Here is a 17,807-nt window from a genome sequence, read left to right as displayed (position 1 = left end):
TCGTTACTATAGTTGTCGTTGACTTCATGTGCGAGTTGCCCTCGCCGTCGCTTCGATTCAAGAATGGTACTATGGTAAGGCCATGGCAGAAGAATACTGGTAGACGCATTGACGCAGCTGCTGGGACAATGAAATGTCAAACCAATTTTGGAATTGAAAATTGTGAATGAAAATTTTTTTTTATTTGTAAAAATTTTTGAAAATGGCATTTTACAATAACCTCCGAATGACGTCGTATAGGAAAACATACAAAAAGCTACTTATATTTGAAAATAAATTTTAAAAATTTTGACATATCAATGCTCCCAAGCGTTGATGCTGTATTTTTCTACCATGGGTAAGGCATAGAAGCGACATCGACAGTTTAAAATAAAAGTTGGCAACAATTAAAAAAAACGTTGGCAACACTCCCTTGTTATTGTCAAAAAAGATATTTTTTTTATTTTGAATTCTAATTTCGAATCTTTTGGAAAAATAAACCAGTAAACAAAGTCCTAAAGTCAGGCGGGGTCGACTTTATGATACCCTATATCACTTTGCTAATTTAGTAGAGCTCCACACAACAATTAAACATTTTTATGGGAGAATTCAATCATACACGCTATGATTATAATTATAATTTAAAGTTCAAGGGAATAAATATGTTGAAGCATTTGTATCTTTTAAATTCGGACTTGTATTGCCCATTTGGTGCAAAACTAATTTGAAATCAGATAAAGATATATGTATGGGAGCTATATCCAAATCGGAACCGATCTCGATAAAATTTGGCAAAGATATTTCTGAGCTGTTACGGAGTGCATATTACGGATGTGGGTAACAAATACAACAAATCAGTAGAACAATATATATGGGAGCTATAGCTATATCTGAACCGATTTTCATACTAGCTTTTTGACTCTATTCGGTCGTATGTGCCAAATTCCAACCCATTTGGGCAAATATTAGAAATTTGGTGCACAATAAAAGGTAAATCGGACGAAGTTATATATGGAGCTATATCCAAATCTCCGAAACGATCTCGATAAAATTTAGCAAATGTATTTCTGAGCTGCATTTGATATATTTCCCCAAATATTGTTGTTACAGAGTGCATATTACGGCTGTGGGTAACAAATACAACAAATCGGATGAACAATATATATGGGAGCTATAGCTATATCTAAACCGATTTCGATCAAATTTGGCATACTTATTTTCAGGCCTAATTTGGTTGTATGTGCAAAATTCCATACTATTCGGGCTGATATTACACGTTTGGTGCACAATAATAGGCAAATCGGACGAAGTTATATATGGAAGCTATATCCAAATCTCTGAACCGATCTCGATAAAATTTAGCAAAGGTATTTAGGAGCTGCATTTGATATATTTCCCCAAATATTGTCGTTACAGAGTGCATATTACGGCTGCGGAGGACAAAAATAACAAATCGGATGAACAATATATATATGGGAGCTATAGCTATATCTAAACCGATTTCGATCAAATTTGGCATACTTAGGCCTAATTTGGTTGTATGTGCAAAATTCCATACTATTCGGGCTGATATTACACGTTTGGGCAAAATAACAGGCAAATCGGACGAAGATATATGGGAGCTAAATCTAAATTTTTACCGATTATCACCAATTTCAATAGGGTTCGTCCTTGGGCCAAACACATGTTGTTTGGATGATTTCATCTCAATCGGATAATAAATGCGACCTGCATTTTGTTCACAAGAATACATGGACAGACGGACGGACAGACGGACTGACATGCATAAATCAACTCAGAAAGTGATTCTATGGAGATCCTCAAAAGTAACTCTGGGTCTATCTCGCTTCCTTCTCCATGTTACAAACGAATGCACAAAGACATAATACCCTTACCACTATGTGGTGTAGGGTATAAAAAGTTACAATATCAACGTCGACTAAAAAATACAATGTCGTCACAACTTTTTACGGCGACAGATTTTCTTAAAATTCGACTTCACATCGACTGTTGTATCGACAATGATAATAGCAATCATTTGTCGCTATCGACAAAAAACGACAACTCTTCTATCATTATTGTCGCCTCGACTTCATTATGCGATGACGACGACAACTGTAATAGGGCCAAATAGCAATCATTGGTCGCTATCGACAAAAAACGACAACCCTATTATCGTTATTGTCGCCTCGGCTTCATTTTGCGACGTTGACGACAACCATAATAGGGCCAAATAGCAATCATATGTCGCTATCGACAAAAAACGACAACCCTAATATAATTATTGTCGCCTCGACTTCATTATGCGACGCTGACTACAACCATAATAGGGCCAAATAGCAATCATTTGTCGCTATCGACAAAAAACGACAACCCTTCTATCATTATTGTCGCCTCGACTTCACTATGCGACGCTGACGACAACCATAATAGGGTCAAATAGCAATCTTTTGTCGCTATCGACAAAAAACGACAACCCTAATATCATTATTGTCGCCTCGACTTCATTATGCGACGCTGACGACAACCGTAATAGGGCCGAATGGCTGTTTCGCTACCTATAACGACGTTAAGCACCTCACAACACGCCTACATGATAGGCAAGTCTCTTGATACAGTGCAACACGACATTGTGGGCTACATTGAGAAGAACCTGTATAGCTCAAGTTACACCTCGACATACAGGGTGATATAAAAAAACTGCAAAAAATTCAACTGCCATAATTATTACATTTTTTTTTTAATTTTATTGAATGAAAGCAAAAAATGTCGGAACTAGCATTAAATTTTAGAATAAGTTTAGATTTGTTCGAATTGGTCACCTTTGGCACGAATTGTGGCCTTCTAACGGCCAAGGAAACCGTCACAAGCTGCCCGAATGTTGCTCTGCAGAACCATTCGAACCATTTCTGCTGATGTTGCTGTTTTCTTCCGTCCACATCCACTTCCTTGACGTCGGGCTACGCTACCAGTATCACGGCAACGAGCGATGGCACGAGGCAATGGGTTTGACGTCTTAAACAGAGCCTTTTCTTTTTACGAGGAAGCCGAAACTCCCAGAAACTTGTATCGCCATCACCATTGCTGGATGGCGTCACATTGAGTCTTTTGTCTGAAGCCAAGTATCTCGATACCATCGTAGACCAGCGTTTGAACTGGAAGAGAAACATCTAGGAACGCGCCAAACGAGGCTTAATATCACTCTACTCCTGCCCATAAGTCCATAGAAAAGAGCTGAGAACTGAAACCATATATCATCAAATAGTTATATGAGTCAAATGTCCGACCGATTTTGACTTATGGCTGTTTGACCTATGGCTGTTGTTCTTGCTGTAGCAGCTCATACTGCTGTGTTCGATCTGACTCTTCTCAATGGGGGTTCTGCCTCTAAGTCCAGTATCAAAAAGGATGCAACCTGTACGGTTTGGGTCCACAACGAGACAGGAGATAGATGGGTAGGTTTGGTAGGATCCGGTACTGATGTTGCAATGCTTCAGATGTTCTAGCCATTTTTCCCACTTATGCTCACCGACTATCCTGTTTACCCCTAGAGTAAGTTCCCTGCCTCTGTTGGGAAATTTGGTCTTGTGACAGGTATTCGACCAGCAGGTCGAATATATTGAGCGGCTGCAGCTTTGATGATTTCCCGGAAACACCTATCTGCTACCTGAACATATAACTCTTATAAAATGTGATGATGAAGAGTCGGATTGTCTGCAAATTACATGCATGACAATATTTTTATTATCCCAAGGTCTGGTGTGAAGATGAAATATATATCGGCCCCACAAAAGGTCGAAAATTTCAAAAAATATATTTTCTGTTCAACTTTGCAAATTCTAATATTTGCATCAGTGCTTGGTTGGGTGTGAAAATGGACAATATCCGTCAGCTCCCCACAAAGGGTCAAAATTCGGAATAATTATAACTCTAATAAAATGTGATGTAAGAGTCCGATTGTGTTCAAATTACACACATCACAATATTTTTATTTACCTAAGCTCTAGTGTGAAGATGGAAAATATCGGTCCACTCCTTCTGGTACCTCCACCACAAAGGGTCAAAATTTTGAATATTCATGGAGCTCATAAATCGCGAAATTAACATCCGATTCCATTAAGACTTGGCACATCTCAATATTTCCATTAACACAAGATCTGTTAAAAATATGGTAGAGATCGGTCCATTCCTTCTGGCACCTCCCCCACAAAGGGTCAAGGCTTTGATTAACAAAAACAATCACAAAATCCCAAATAAGCATACTGTTCTCTTCAAACTACACACATCACAATATTTTTATTAATCCAAGATCTGGTGTGAAGATGGGATATATCGGTGCACACCTTCTGGTACCTCCCCCACAAAGGGTCAACATTTTGAATATTCACGAAGCTCAAAAAAACACGAAATTAACATCCGATTCCATTCAGACTTCGCACATCTCAATATTTCCATCAACACAAGATCTGTTATAAAGATGGTAAAGATCGGACAATTTCTTCTGATTTATGATTTCGCATAGACGAAAATGGAATGCTTCGGTCCGCTATATCTGTTACCTCACGCAAAGTACAGGAAGTAGACGATATAGTCCAAATCTGTCACATTGTAATATTTATAGCAATCTTAGTTCAGATACGAATTGCTCAATATTGGCCAACTGCTTCGGAACCTCCCCCAGATAAAGGCTCAACAGTTTGAATAATCATAACTCAATTCTGTGGGCTATACATCTGTCGGCAAAACCGACAGATACTATTTTACTTGATCTTTATTTTGTTTGTTACAAAACAGTTCGCATCTTCAAACCTAACCTAATAGTCGGACCAGTTCCATTTTAATCTGCAAACGGCAAAAAATCGCTAGTTGATATCTTCATAACCGAATTTTGAGGATGTTAACGAGTTGCCTTTAGCTACTTTAGTCTTCTGTCTGATTAACGGATTATTGCATAATTTGTTTCTCCATTAGCCTGTGTCTCTCACCGAAGCGAGTTGGACAGTGGCAGAATAATTGCTCGATCGTTTCAGTTTCCTCCACATTTTGGCAGAACCTGCAGTAATCGGTGTCTTTACCCCACCCCAATTGTAAGCCATGGTAACCTGTGATCATTCCTACAAGTTTAAGGTCCAATTTCGCCATGGACCCCGATCTCTCAGCCCGAATCGCCTCGTATCCACGTCTTACCAAGTCATCTGATGAGTCATTACCAGATGTTGCAGGATGCTTTCAAAAATGTTTTGATTCAAATCTCTCCAATCTCAAGTCGAACGACCATTCGGATAATGACTGAAGGCAGTTATCGAAAGAGTGCCGGTAATTATAATTGGAACAAACTTGATGCTACTTGATTTTATATCCCCCACCATAGTATGGAGATACTACAGTCTAAGACAGAAAATTGTCTGTGCAGGTCCACGTCTTTGTATAGCCCCCATATAACGATACTTCCCGATATTCGGTATTTTGATGATTTTAGCGACATTATTTCAAATTTGGTATTTGAAGTTCGTAATGGATACTACAGCAGGTGACAAGAGATTGTGCAGGTCCACGTCTTAATATAGGCCCCATATAACGGTACCTTCCTATATTCGGTATTTTGATGATTTTAGCGACATTATTCACCGGAATTGTTTCAAATTTGGTATTTGAAGTTCGTAATGGATACTACAGCCTATGACAGAAAATTGTCTGTGCAGGTCCACGCCATCGTCTAACCACCTTATATCGATAACTCCAGTTATTCGGAACTTTGATGATTTTAGCGACATTATTCACCGGAATTGTTTCAATTTTGTTCGTAATGGATACTACAGCCTATGACAGGAGATTGCCTGTGCAGGTCCACGTTTTGGTGTAGCCCCCATATAATACCTCAATATATTCGGTATGTTGATGATTTTAGCTACTTTTCTGCATTTGAATATTGTAATGGCTTATAACAAATCTGGCCTATGCAGGTCCTCGTCGTCGTTTAGACCCTAATCCGACGTCTACATTTGGTATTTTTAAGATTTTAATAGAATTTTTAATGGATTTTATTTTTTTGAAAATTGCCAAATTCGTTCCAAATGGTGGAGGGTATTCAAAGATCGGCTCGGGCGAACTTACAGCTTTCTTACTTGTTACAGAGCAATTGGAAGCTACTATTTTTATTTATTTATTTTTTTATTTATTTATTTTTTATTTATTTATTTATTTTTTTTTTTTGTAGAATATTCAGTCTCCTTCCACCACACCAATCCAGCTGAGCCAAACGTGAAAAAATCATATCAAAATTGTTGTTCAACTTTATTTTCTTTTACATTTATTTATAAAACTAATGTTGAAAACAAAATCAAAGATTTTTTTTTTTGTAAAAAAAATTAACCTTAAATTGAAGCAGGAAATTAATGAACTAAACGAAAAGATATAATTTCATAATTATACCTCAAAACGGACCGAAAAACATTGTTTGAAGACTTAACAACTGGGGCTACGATCTAATGAGGGTAATCTTGAACTACGCTCTGATATCTTACGACGACTTTTGTGGGAGCTGGATTCTTCGGCTTCCACTGGTGATTTATGTCTTGTTGAACTACGCTCCGACGATCGACGTTTAGTGCCATGCTCAGGAGTTCTACGCCTTGAACTGCGTTCGGAGGAATGATGTTTGGATGTGTGATTTTCCGTTGTGGAATTGCCGCGACGTTCCGACATTGAATGGTGTCGCGAAGAATGTTCTTCTTTGGCTGAGTTACGTCTCGACGATTCCGAATAGTATTTTTCCCTACGTGACCTGATCTTTCCATCATCATCGTTGTCACCATCCTCCCCACGTTCATCGTGTTCATCGTCACGCGATGAATTTTTATCATGGACAGACGATTCATTGGCTGAATGCTCTGAGGTGGCATGACCACTGTCAATGCCAGCACTACTGCTGCCCGTTGTTGATGAATTGTTGGTCACGGCCAAACTGGCATTGTGCGCCAAAACATCCTTGTGGCGTTTGGTGAAAGTTTCCCGTATTTCACGTTTCTCATGACGCATCCTCTCCTGCATATCCTTTTCGATGGTGGTTTTAATAATTTCTGCCGATTTAACCAATTCATCGGTTTCGATTACAACTTTGCTGCTTCGCGCCGCCGACGGTGAGGAGCGGCGATCACGACTACCATCGTCACGGCGAGACCACGACCGCTTTGAATGTGTCCGTGAATGGGAACGAGAACGTGAACGTGATCTCGATTCATGTGAGGTGGAACGTGAACGCCGAGTCGAGACAAGTTTTCGATTTACTTTCTCCGGGGGTCGCAGCTGAGTTGGTGACTTGGAACGTGATGATTTGCTGCGATTTTTGTCTTCACGTGAACGTACACGAGAGCGTGAACGTGATCTGCTCTCGGAACGAGAATAAGATCTGGATCGTGATCTGGAACGAGACCGTTTCGAGTAGTGACGATGACGTGAGCGGGAATGGGTACGAGAACGTGTCCTGGAGCGGGAGCGGCGATCACGAGATCTGGAACGGGAACGAGAACGAGATCTGGAACGTGATCTGGATCTTGAACGAGATCTGGAACGACTACGGCGATCTCGGGAACGGCTGCGAGAGCGGGAATAGCGTCTGAAAAGAAAGCAGAGAGGAAAATTAAAACTGCAATAGACAATCATTGGGCCATTTGTAAATTACCTTCCTCTCGAATATGATGATTTATGATAATTACCCCTGCCATCGTCATCCTCCTCGTCATCATCATAACGCCGATCTCTGTCATCATGATTGTAATGATATTTACTATATGACGATGACGACTGACCCTCATAACCGCCACGACCTCGACCACGTCCTCTTCCACGGCCTCGTATGCGCGGCGCAAATCCACGATAATTCATTGAAACCGGAAATGAAGGTGGCCGGTACATTGGTGCAATGCCGGGAAACAGACCCGGTATATTGCCATACGGAAACATTGACAAAGACTTCATCCATTCAGCGGCAGCCTCCGTATTATAATTGGCGCCCAAAGCAGCAATAGTTTTGAAGGGATTGGCCGCAGCATTTGCGGCTACGGCTGCAGCAGCCGCAGCTGCTGGATTTGCAATGGCGGCAGGTACAGCATCTGCGGTGGCAACTTTCGGTGTTGCAATTGTCGCCGCATCTTTATCTTTTTTGGTCTTTAATAGCCCAATTAGAGGTGTTTGATTTTTTATATCTTCAACAAGTTTTTGCTGATCACTGAGTAGCTTTTCAGTGGCGCTTTTGTATTTCTCAACCAGACGTTCACGCACGGTGTCGCGGGCCATTTCCGCTTGATATTTTTGGGACGATGTGGATCCGTATTTGGCCAAATGTTTTAGCTGCAATAGCAAAAGGAAATGGGAGAATGGGTTAAATATGAAGTGGTGGTCTTCTGTGAAGCTAAAATAAAGCTTATGTTAGAAAAGCAAAATGCCTTCTCATAAATGTCGAAGTAGATTCTTCAAAAGTTCCCAGGGAAGACCAGTTGTTTGGTCGACACGAATTTTTTACAGAGGACCAGGAAGTTTTTTTTTTTTTTTTTTTTTTTGCTGAAGAACAAATGACTTCCAATGGAGGATCAAATGTTTTTTCTACATGTTAAAAGAAGACCGGTTGGACTTCTTATATAGACAAGTTGGCGTGCTTCTGAAAATACCATATGGAGTTTTAATAGAGGGCCAAAAAACATCTTTATAAAAGACCGAAGATTTTTCTCATAGAGAACCAAATGTCTTTCTAAGATCCAATCGTCTTCTAATAGGATGATCAAATGAGGTAATCTCATAGAACTCCAAATTATGGAAGCAAAAACTGTTTTACATGAAATTAAAAACATCTAACAGAGTACCAACAGATCTTCTTATATAAGGCCAGTTGGTCTTTTTATACCCTCAGTCAGTATGGCTACAGAGGGTAAATATCATTTGATACGGCCAAAACGTGCATAATCGGAATAACGGTTTCAGACCCTAGGACAAAATCTGTTTCAGGACATTTAGGGTCGATCTAGCGATGTCCGTCTGCCTGTTTCTCGAAGGGAGTATGCGCTATGATTCAAACTTGATACATCGTATTATTATTGTCAAACTTAGATCGAGTTCGCAAATGGGCAATATCGGTTCACTCCTTCAGGTAACTCCCCCACAAAATATGAAAATTTACTGCACAGAAAAAGAAAGGATAATCCGTTTTTGCTGCAACTTTGCACTTCCTAATATCCGCATCAGTACTAGGTCATGTGCGATGATGGACATTATCGGTCCACTCCATCAAGTACCTTCCCTAGAAACAGTCAAGAATACAATTGTCTTCAAATTACACACATCAAAAAAAAAATATTTTTATTAATCTAAGGTCTGTTGTGAACATGGAATATATCGGACAACTTCTTCTTGTGGTACCTCCCCCACAAAAGGGTCAAAATTTTGAATAGCCATGAAGCTCATAAAACGCAAAACTAATATCCGTTTCCATTCAGACTTGGCACATCTCAATATTTCCATCAACACAGGATCTGTTATAAAGATGGTAGAGATCGGAACACTCCCCCACATGGGGTTCAAGATTTTGAATAACACAACGCTTAAAGAAAACGAAATAAGCATCCAACTCTCTTCACAAGATCTGTTGTGAAGGTAATATACAGGGTGAGATGAAAAAACTGCAAACCAATTTCAGACTGCTGTCATTTCTAAGCCATCCGTCCGACAGCTGTTAAAATTATTCCAGTGATAACCCATTATATTTTTTAAAAGCGTACAAAAGCATTTTGGTGAGAATTTTCCAGAAAAAAAAATATTTGTGATGGAATTCAAGCGTGATAGTCTAATTTCTTTATATTTGGCGGGAAAACCGCAAGTGGCTATCGTTAGAGCACTCCAGCATTTAAATGTGAATAAATCGTTTGGGTCTCGTACCATCGCTCGTTACCGTGATACTGGTAGCGTAGCCCGACGTCAAGGAAGTGGACGGAGGAAAACTGCAACATCAGCAGAAATGGTTCGAAAAGTAAAGAAGCGACTTGATCGAAACCCGTGTCGCAGTGGCCGAAACTTCGATCGTGAGCTGAACATATCGCAATATTCCATTCGGCAAATAATGAAGAATGAGCTCGGGGTAACGCCATTGAAATTCCAAGAAGTGCAAGAACTTACACCGCAACAGAAAGAAAATAGACTCAAGAGAGCTAAAGAGTTGCTTCGCTTGGGCGAAAGTCGAAAACTACCGAATTTTGTTTTCTTCGATGAGAAAACATTCGTTGTCCAGCAGTTTGTAAACAAACAAACTGACCGTGTTTACTTGCCAAAGAGGTCAGCTGAAAATGTGCACCATTGTTTGGTCACCAGAACTCAAGCGCCGGTCATAACCGCCGATTGTTTCTATCTGTTCGTATTAATCGACTGTGGCATCAGAATAAATGCAGAATATTATCGCGAAAATATTCTGGAGGGTGTATTAAGGCCATGGGCATGCAAACATTTTGGCCGCAGACCTTGGACATTCCAAGAGGATTCAGAACGCGCCACATAAGAATGGTTACAAAATGAGGTTCCTTGCTTCATTTCCAGCGCACAATGGCCACCAAAATCTCCGGATACCAATCCGTTAGACTATTGTGTCTGGAGTATATTGGAAAGCAATGTTGACACTAAAAAATACCAAAGTGTCGATCACCTCACCAAAATACCGCAGAGCAACATTCGGGCAGCGTGTGATGGTTTCATTGGCCGCTTGAAGGCCATAATTCGTGCCAAAGGTAACCAATTCGAACAAATCTGAACTTATCCTAATTCCGACATTTTTAACTTTCATTCAATGAAATTTGAAAAAAAAAATGTAAAAGTTACAGCGTTTGGCTTTGTTGCAGTTTTTTTTTATCTCACCCTGTACACATTGTGTTTCTTCCTTTTACTTACCTTAATCCGACTGAAGACCTGTTCCAATATCCGTATACTTTCCAATTTCCTTTGGGCTATCATAAGTTTCCGCTCTTCGACGCGTATCTTTTGTGATATTTCAATGGAACCTTTTTCTTGGATCTTTTTCAGATGTTTCTCTTTGCGTTTTTCTTCACGTTCACGCTGTCGCTCCAGTTCGGCTAGCTTATCTTCTTCTTCTTTTTTCCTGTAATTTTGTGTGTTTGCAGGTGGATTGCGTTCTCTAGGCATTTTTATTTTGTTTTGTTTTCATTTGAGGGATTGATTTTTTTGGTGGTGTTTCTTTTTTCTTTCTTTCTTTCTTTCTTTCTCTCTCAATACTATTTGTATTTTTATTATTCTTTCTCGTGTGTTTGGCTTTGTTATTGTTATTCTTAAACCAGCGTGTCGTTGGTTGCTTAAGAAATGCGCTAAACAACTACTGAGAAAGCTTTTCGTTTCGTAAAGACATGAGGAGGATTGTTTTACAAAAATGGTATAATAAAAATATTTGGATTTTTAAAACCGTTTCCAAAATCAAAATCAATAGGTCACCGCCCTTCTCTGATCGACTATGATATAAAAACGGCATGCCAGTAAAACGGCTTTTGAATTTAAGGAAACTTTAGTTCATAAATTCCGAAAATATAAACATATGAATAGCGGCGAAAGGAACTCCAACCCAATGATGAGTAAATCGTCATCGTTGGCATCTCATACAGAAACTTCCGATTTTAAATGACAGTTTTTTTCTTTTATAATAATCACATTTTCAGGAACACCCCAAACCTCATATCTTTACAAAAACTTCCAACACATCTATCGTTTCATTATTAGAGTAAATATTAAAGAATTTCTACAAAAATAAAACATTAGCATTACCTTTGTTCTTCCAATTTTTCCAATTCCAATTTCTTGCGCCTTTCGACCTCTTCTTCCTCTGCCTTGGCTTTGGCAATGATATGTTTGCGTACCCGTTCACGACGTTGTATCTGAGCATCACTCAAGTGTTTGGTTGTATCAAAGGTTACACCGATATTTATGGCCTGGGTCTTGTCGATAAATTTACGCACCAATTTCATGCCACGAAATTCATCCATGGCACGAACAAATCCCACGTATTCGTCGAATTGTACATAACTGAGAAAAGAGAACGGAAGGAAAAAAGAAAATGGTGAAGTTTAAGACAAATTTCTTAAGACATTAAGAATTGGATTCAAAATGGAACTGTATGGGGAATCATAATTTGCCTAGGAAAATCTTGGTGGAATCTGAGACCCAGCTGCATACAGACAATATGGCGGATAAGGCATCTAAATCTTCTGATCTTCTTGAAATGTCTTCAGACAAAATTGACATTTTATCGACGAGCTCAATCGGTTTTAAAACTTTCAGTAAAGGTGGTCTTAAAAGTCGGGCGGGGCCGACTTTATGATACCCTACACCGATTTGCATATTTAGTAGAGTTTCACATAATAAAAAATTAACTCGAATTCGGATGAAGATATATACGAGAGCTATATCCATCTGGAAAAAATTGAACCGATCTGGAAAAAATTATCGAAGGTATTTCTAAGCTGTATTTGAGAGTCAAATGCCATAATTTTTCCTTTTTTTTAGTTTTATTGAATGAAAGAAAAAATGTCGGAAATAGCATCAAACTTTAGAATAAGTTTAGATTTGTTCGAATTGGTCACCTTTGGCGCAAATTATGGCCTTCAAACGGCCAATGAGACCGTCACACGCTGCCCGTATGTTGCTCTGCAGTATTTTGTCTCATTCCCGGCGAAGAGCTTTCTTGAGGTGATCGACACTTTGGTATTTTTTAGTGCCAATATTGCTTTCCAGAATACTCCAGACATAATAGTCCAACGGATTGGTATCCGCAGTATCGGAAATGAAGGGAGGAACCTCATTTTGTAACCATTCTTGGGTGGCGCGTGCTGAGTGCGATGGTGCTGAGTTCTGTTGGAATATCCAAGGTACGCTTGTAAACAATATAATGAACTGTCACTGGAATAATTTCTACAGCTGTCGGACGGATGGCTTAGAAATGACAGCAGTCTGAAATTGTTTGCAGTTTTTTGCGGAATGCATATTACGGTTGTGAGGGCCAAATTTAAAAAATCGAATGAACAATCTATACGGTAGCTATAGCTATATCTGAACCGATTTTCACCAAATTTGACATACTTATTTTTAGGCTTATTCTGGTCGTATGTGCAAAATTCCATAATATTTTGGCTGAAATTACACGTTTGGTGCACAATAAAAAGCATATCGGACGAAGATGTGTGTAGGAGCTATATCAAAATGTTGGCCAATTATCTCCAATTTTAATAGGGTTCGTCCTTGGGTCAAGCAAATGACTTCATCTGGATCGGAACAATAAATGCGACCTGTACCGTTGTTTACAAAAATACATGAACAGACAGACGGACGGACATACATAAATGGAGTTAGAATAGAATGTGATTCAATGCAGCTCGTCAAACGGAACTATTGGTCTACCTCGTTTCCTTTTGCCTGTTACAAACAAATGCCCAAAGACATAATACCCTGACCACCTTGTGGTGTAGCGTATAAACATTTACTTACGCTTCAAAAAGAATCTCCTGATCGAAACCAAAAGTCTTCATGCCATTGATGTCGGCATTCATTTTCTTACGATAGGGATCACATATCGGTATGTCGACACAGCGGACACAGCCGAATTTCTCAAATATCCGCTTAAATATACCCTCCGATGGCTTGACATTTTCCTCGTTTTCCATGTGACGTGGACAAAACCATTTTATGGGTAAATGCGTCAAATGTATCGTGTCGGGTCTTTCGCCAGCTTTCATTTCATCCATTTTATGGGCATCACGAAAAAACGAATCCCAATCGTGACGCGTTGGAAAATCATCCTTGGCCTCGGAGACACGAACGCGAAAACTTTCATGAAAACCCGAGATTTTCAATGAAATGCCATCGAGACGATTTATGCAGGAACGTAGACGTGATCGATCATCCAATTCCGCCTCGAAACGTATAAAGTCCACGGTTGTCTTCGAGACCTGTAGGACACAGAAATTTGATTAACCTCAGTTACTTTCGAAAGTGCTGTACTTGCCAAATTTCGTGTCTCACCTTAAGCACAAGGAATTTATCCGGCTTGAGAGCCTGACCCAGCTTTTCCATTATATCAAGATTCGATATTGATTTGCCCATTTTATTTACCGGCAAGGCCACGGATATGTTCAACTTGGCCAGCGGCTTGAGATAAAGGCTGTGCGGCAAATACAGTGGCACACAGTCGGCCACATGCTCTATGGTCTGGATATTCATCATTGTTGTTAGCAATTTGTGTTGTTTGTTTGGTAATTATTTTGGCCGTATATTGGCACATTAATTTTATTGTTGTTGTTTTTTACAATTTTTTGACGTTCGTTTTTTTTTTTTTTTTGATTTTTAAAATTACATTAAAATTTTACAAATGAAATATTTGCGGCAAAATTAAACAAGAAATGATGCATTAAAAAATACAAGAGAATTATAAGTGATGAAGAGAGCACAATTGTGAATGTTTAAAGAGCGAGATGTCTGTTCTCTTTACGACAAATAAGACCGCCGAATGTTGGTGGTGTGCGAGTTGTATTCGAAAGAAAAAAAAATATGAAAAATCAATAATGAAGAACTATTGCCAATTGAAAAAATATATATGATAATGACTTAGTTTATCTTAAAATGTATAATAAAAATTAAAACTTAATGTGGAAAAACCAAACTATATTTTCCTTCTTTCTGTTTCCCTTAAGCCCTGCTGAGTTTTCCTTTGGTGGTGTTTCGTTTTCAACGAGACGATTTAACGAAAAGAAAAGCCTGCTAAAAGAATTTTGTTCTTTTCGGTCGTTTCACGTCACACAATTTTCTTTGCGAGTCTCTTCTTTCACTTTGCAAACGTTTTATGCAAATGTGTGTTTAATTTTTTCATGATATTTTAAAAACACTAAATTTGTAGATCGTTAAACTTTTGACTTTTTGCCGAATGTCTTTGTTTTATGTTTTAATTTCTCTATAATTTAATAATTTTTGCGGAGTAGTATAGTTTTTTTTTTTCACGTCTAGCAAGATGGCAAAGTAGAGATACCTAGGTCGACATTTGGCTATGAAGACTCCAAGGCCTATGTTCAAAATATAATGTACGCCGGTCGAATGGATGCTAAAGAGAAACGTAAAGCGTACACAAATTCGAAGTCATGGTATATTTATACTGAGTTCTCGATTCGTTGTTCGTTAATTTTTAAATATCTTCTTAATTCCTCACAAAAAAAAAAAAGATTTTTTGAGGGAACTGAAATTTGTGTTCCGTATTCTATTAACAAATTACAATGATAGACATACCATCACCAACAGAAAAAATATATTCAAAAAATTGAAAAAAAAGGAAAAATTGCATGAAATTTTCTGGAAATATCAAAATCATAATTGCAAAAGATCCTGAAGATCTGTTTCATGTGTATTTCTGTGTGTATGTCGAAATTATTCATTTGACAGCATTTCATTGTCAATTGTGCGGTGAAATTTGACAAGGTAAATTACAAAAAATGCAAACATGGGAATGCTTATTTGAAATGACTTTACCTTCTTAATTTTGTCATGATTAAGTGCTAGTTTGTCATTCTTTTTCGAGAATTTTCAAGTTCCTACCAAATGGTGGAGGGTATTAAAAGTTCGGCTCGGACGAACTTAGCAACTTTTTTCTTGTTCTTTAAAAAAATCTAATTAATTGACCTATGAGTCACACGCAACAAATTGCATATCATAACAGCAACTGCAACCAACTTCAGACTGCTGTCATTTCTAAGCCATTCCTCCGACAGCTGTTAAAGTTATTCCAGTGACAGTTCATTATATTGTTTACAAGCGTACCAAAGCATTTTGGTGAGAATTTTCCAGAAAAAAAAAAAACTTATTCGTGATGGAATTCAAGCGTTATTTCTTTGTATTTGGCTGGAAAACCACAAACGGCTATCGTTAGAGCACTCCAGCATTTAAATGTGAATAAATCTTTTGTGTCTCGTACCATTGCTCGTTACCGTGATACTGGTACTGGTAGCGTAGCCCGACGTTAAGGAAATGGACGAAAGAAAACAGCAACATCAGCAGAAATTGTTCGAAGAGTAAAGAAGTTACTTGATCGAAACACGTGTCGCGGTGCCCGAAACATGGCTCGTGAGCTGAACATATCGCATTCGGTGGCAAATAATAAAAAAATGAGCTCGGTTTAAAGCCATTGAAATTCCAAATAGTGCAAGAACTTACACCGCAACAGAGAGAACAGAAAATAGAACTAAAGAGTTGCCTCGCTTGGCAGAAAGTTGTATTCTGCCGAATTTGGTTTTCTTGGATGAGAGAGAAAACATTCGTTGTCCAGCAGTTTGTAAACAAACAAAATGATCGTGTTTACTTGCCAAAGAGTTTAGTTGAAAATGTGCACCTTCGCTTGGCCACCAGAACTCAAGCGCTGGCCATGGTGATGGTGTGGGCCGCCATAACAGCCGATGGTCGCTCTCCGCTCGTATTAATCGACCGTGGCATCAGAAAATATCGCGAAAATTTTCGTGAGAATGTAATAAAGTGGACGAAAGAAAACAGCAACATCAGCAGAAATTGTTCGAAAAGTAAAGAAGTTACTTGATCGAAACACGTTTCGCAGTGCCCGAAACATGGCTCGTGAGCTGAACATATTACAATATTCCATTCGGTGGCAAATATTAAAAAATGAGCTCGGGATTAAAATTCCAAAAGTGCAAGAATTTACACCGCAACAGAGAGAACAGAAAATAGAACTAAAGAGTTGCCTCGCTTGGCAGAAAGTTGTATTCTGCCGAATTTGGTTTTCTTGGATGAGAGAGAAAACATTCGTTGTCCAGCAGTTTGTAAACAAACAAAATGATCGTGTTTACTTGCCAAAGAGTTTAGTTGAAAATGTGCACCTTCGCTTGGCCACCAGAACTCAAGCGCTGGCCATGGTGATGGTGTGGGCCGCCATAACAGCCGATGGTCGCTCTCCGCTCGTATTAATCGACCGTGGCATCAGAAAATATCGCGAAAATATTCGGGAGAGTGTAATAAAGCCTGTGGCACGCAAACATTTTGGCCGCAGATCTTGGACATTCCAACCGGACTCAGCACGCTCCACCCAAGAATGGTTACAAAATGAGGTTCCTCGCTTCATTTCCAGCGCACAATGGCCACCAAAATCTCCGGATACCAAACTGTTGGACTATTGTGTCTGGAGTATTTTGGAAAGCAATGTTGGCACTAAAACGTACCAAAGTGTCGATCACCTCAAGCAAACGCTTCGCCGGAAATGGGCCAAAATACCGCAGCGTGTGGCGGTTTCATTGGCCGTTTGGATTCGTGCTAAATGTGACCAATTCGAACAAATCTAAACTTATTCTTAAATTTAATGCTATTTCCGACATTTTTTGCTTTCATTCAATAAAATTAAAAAAAAAATGTGGCGTTTGACTTTGTTTCAGTTCTTTTTTTATCTTATCCTGTATGGGGAAACATCTAAAAATCTACTTATTTTTGACAAAACAATGTCAAAATGTCTCTCCCATTTTGCTCTCACTTACGGGACTTTGGGCTGCAAATGCATAAAGAGCATATTTGGCTGGCTTAAGTCATCGACTGGCTTATTCGTAGATAAACAAAGCAGTTTTAGGTTGACATAGTTCGATTTTGGCCCTAGGCACCTTTGTTCATTTCCGAAGAAGAAGCCAGCCGATGACTTAAGCCAGCCAGAAAAGCGCTTTATGTATTTCCACCCTTAGGGTGCAAGTACATAAAAGGCTTGAAGTCAAGGCTTGGCATATTAATGTCAAGTTATAATGGATAATGACGGCAGG

General features: G+C 39.0%; 1 protein-coding gene across 1 annotated transcript; it reads right to left on the bottom strand.

Annotated features, from left to right (window-relative positions):
• Positions 1-6,260: 6,260 nt before the first annotated feature.
• LOC101892623 (A-kinase anchor protein 17A) lies at positions 6,261-15,037 on the bottom strand. Its single transcript, XM_005184678.4, has 6 exons — positions 14,038-15,037; positions 13,504-13,964; positions 11,788-12,045; positions 10,906-11,113; positions 7,661-8,328; positions 6,261-7,594 (listed from the first exon to the last, which is right to left on the bottom strand). Exons 1-6 carry the CDS (start codon positions 14,236-14,238, stop codon positions 6,445-6,447), a joined length of 2,946 nt encoding a protein of 981 aa, XP_005184735.1. The 5' UTR covers positions 14,239-15,037; the 3' UTR covers positions 6,261-6,444.
• Positions 15,038-17,807: the final 2,770 nt, after the last annotated feature.

This window comes from Musca domestica, unplaced genomic scaffold, assembly GCF_030504385.1.
Source record: "Musca domestica strain aabys unplaced genomic scaffold, Musca_domestica.polishedcontigs.V.1.1 76, whole genome shotgun sequence".
Taxonomy (NCBI): domain Eukaryota; kingdom Metazoa; phylum Arthropoda; class Insecta; order Diptera; family Muscidae; genus Musca; species Musca domestica.
The sequence above is the reverse complement of the archived record's forward strand: the minus strand, read 5'-3'. Positions and strand labels throughout refer to the sequence as shown.

Coding starts and splice junctions, on each gene's coding strand:
- LOC101892623 (XM_005184678.4), bottom strand. CDS start 14,238: ATGATGAATATCCAGACCATAGAGCATGTGGCCGACTGTGTGCCACTG. Junction 11,114..11,787: donor GAAAAATTGGAAGAACAAAG/GTAATGCTAATG, acceptor ACAAAATTACAG/GAAAAAAGAAGAAGAAGATA. Junction 7,595..7,660: donor TCATCATATTCGAGAGGAAG/GTAATTTACAAA, acceptor CTTTCTTTTCAG/ACGCTATTCCCGCTCTCGCA.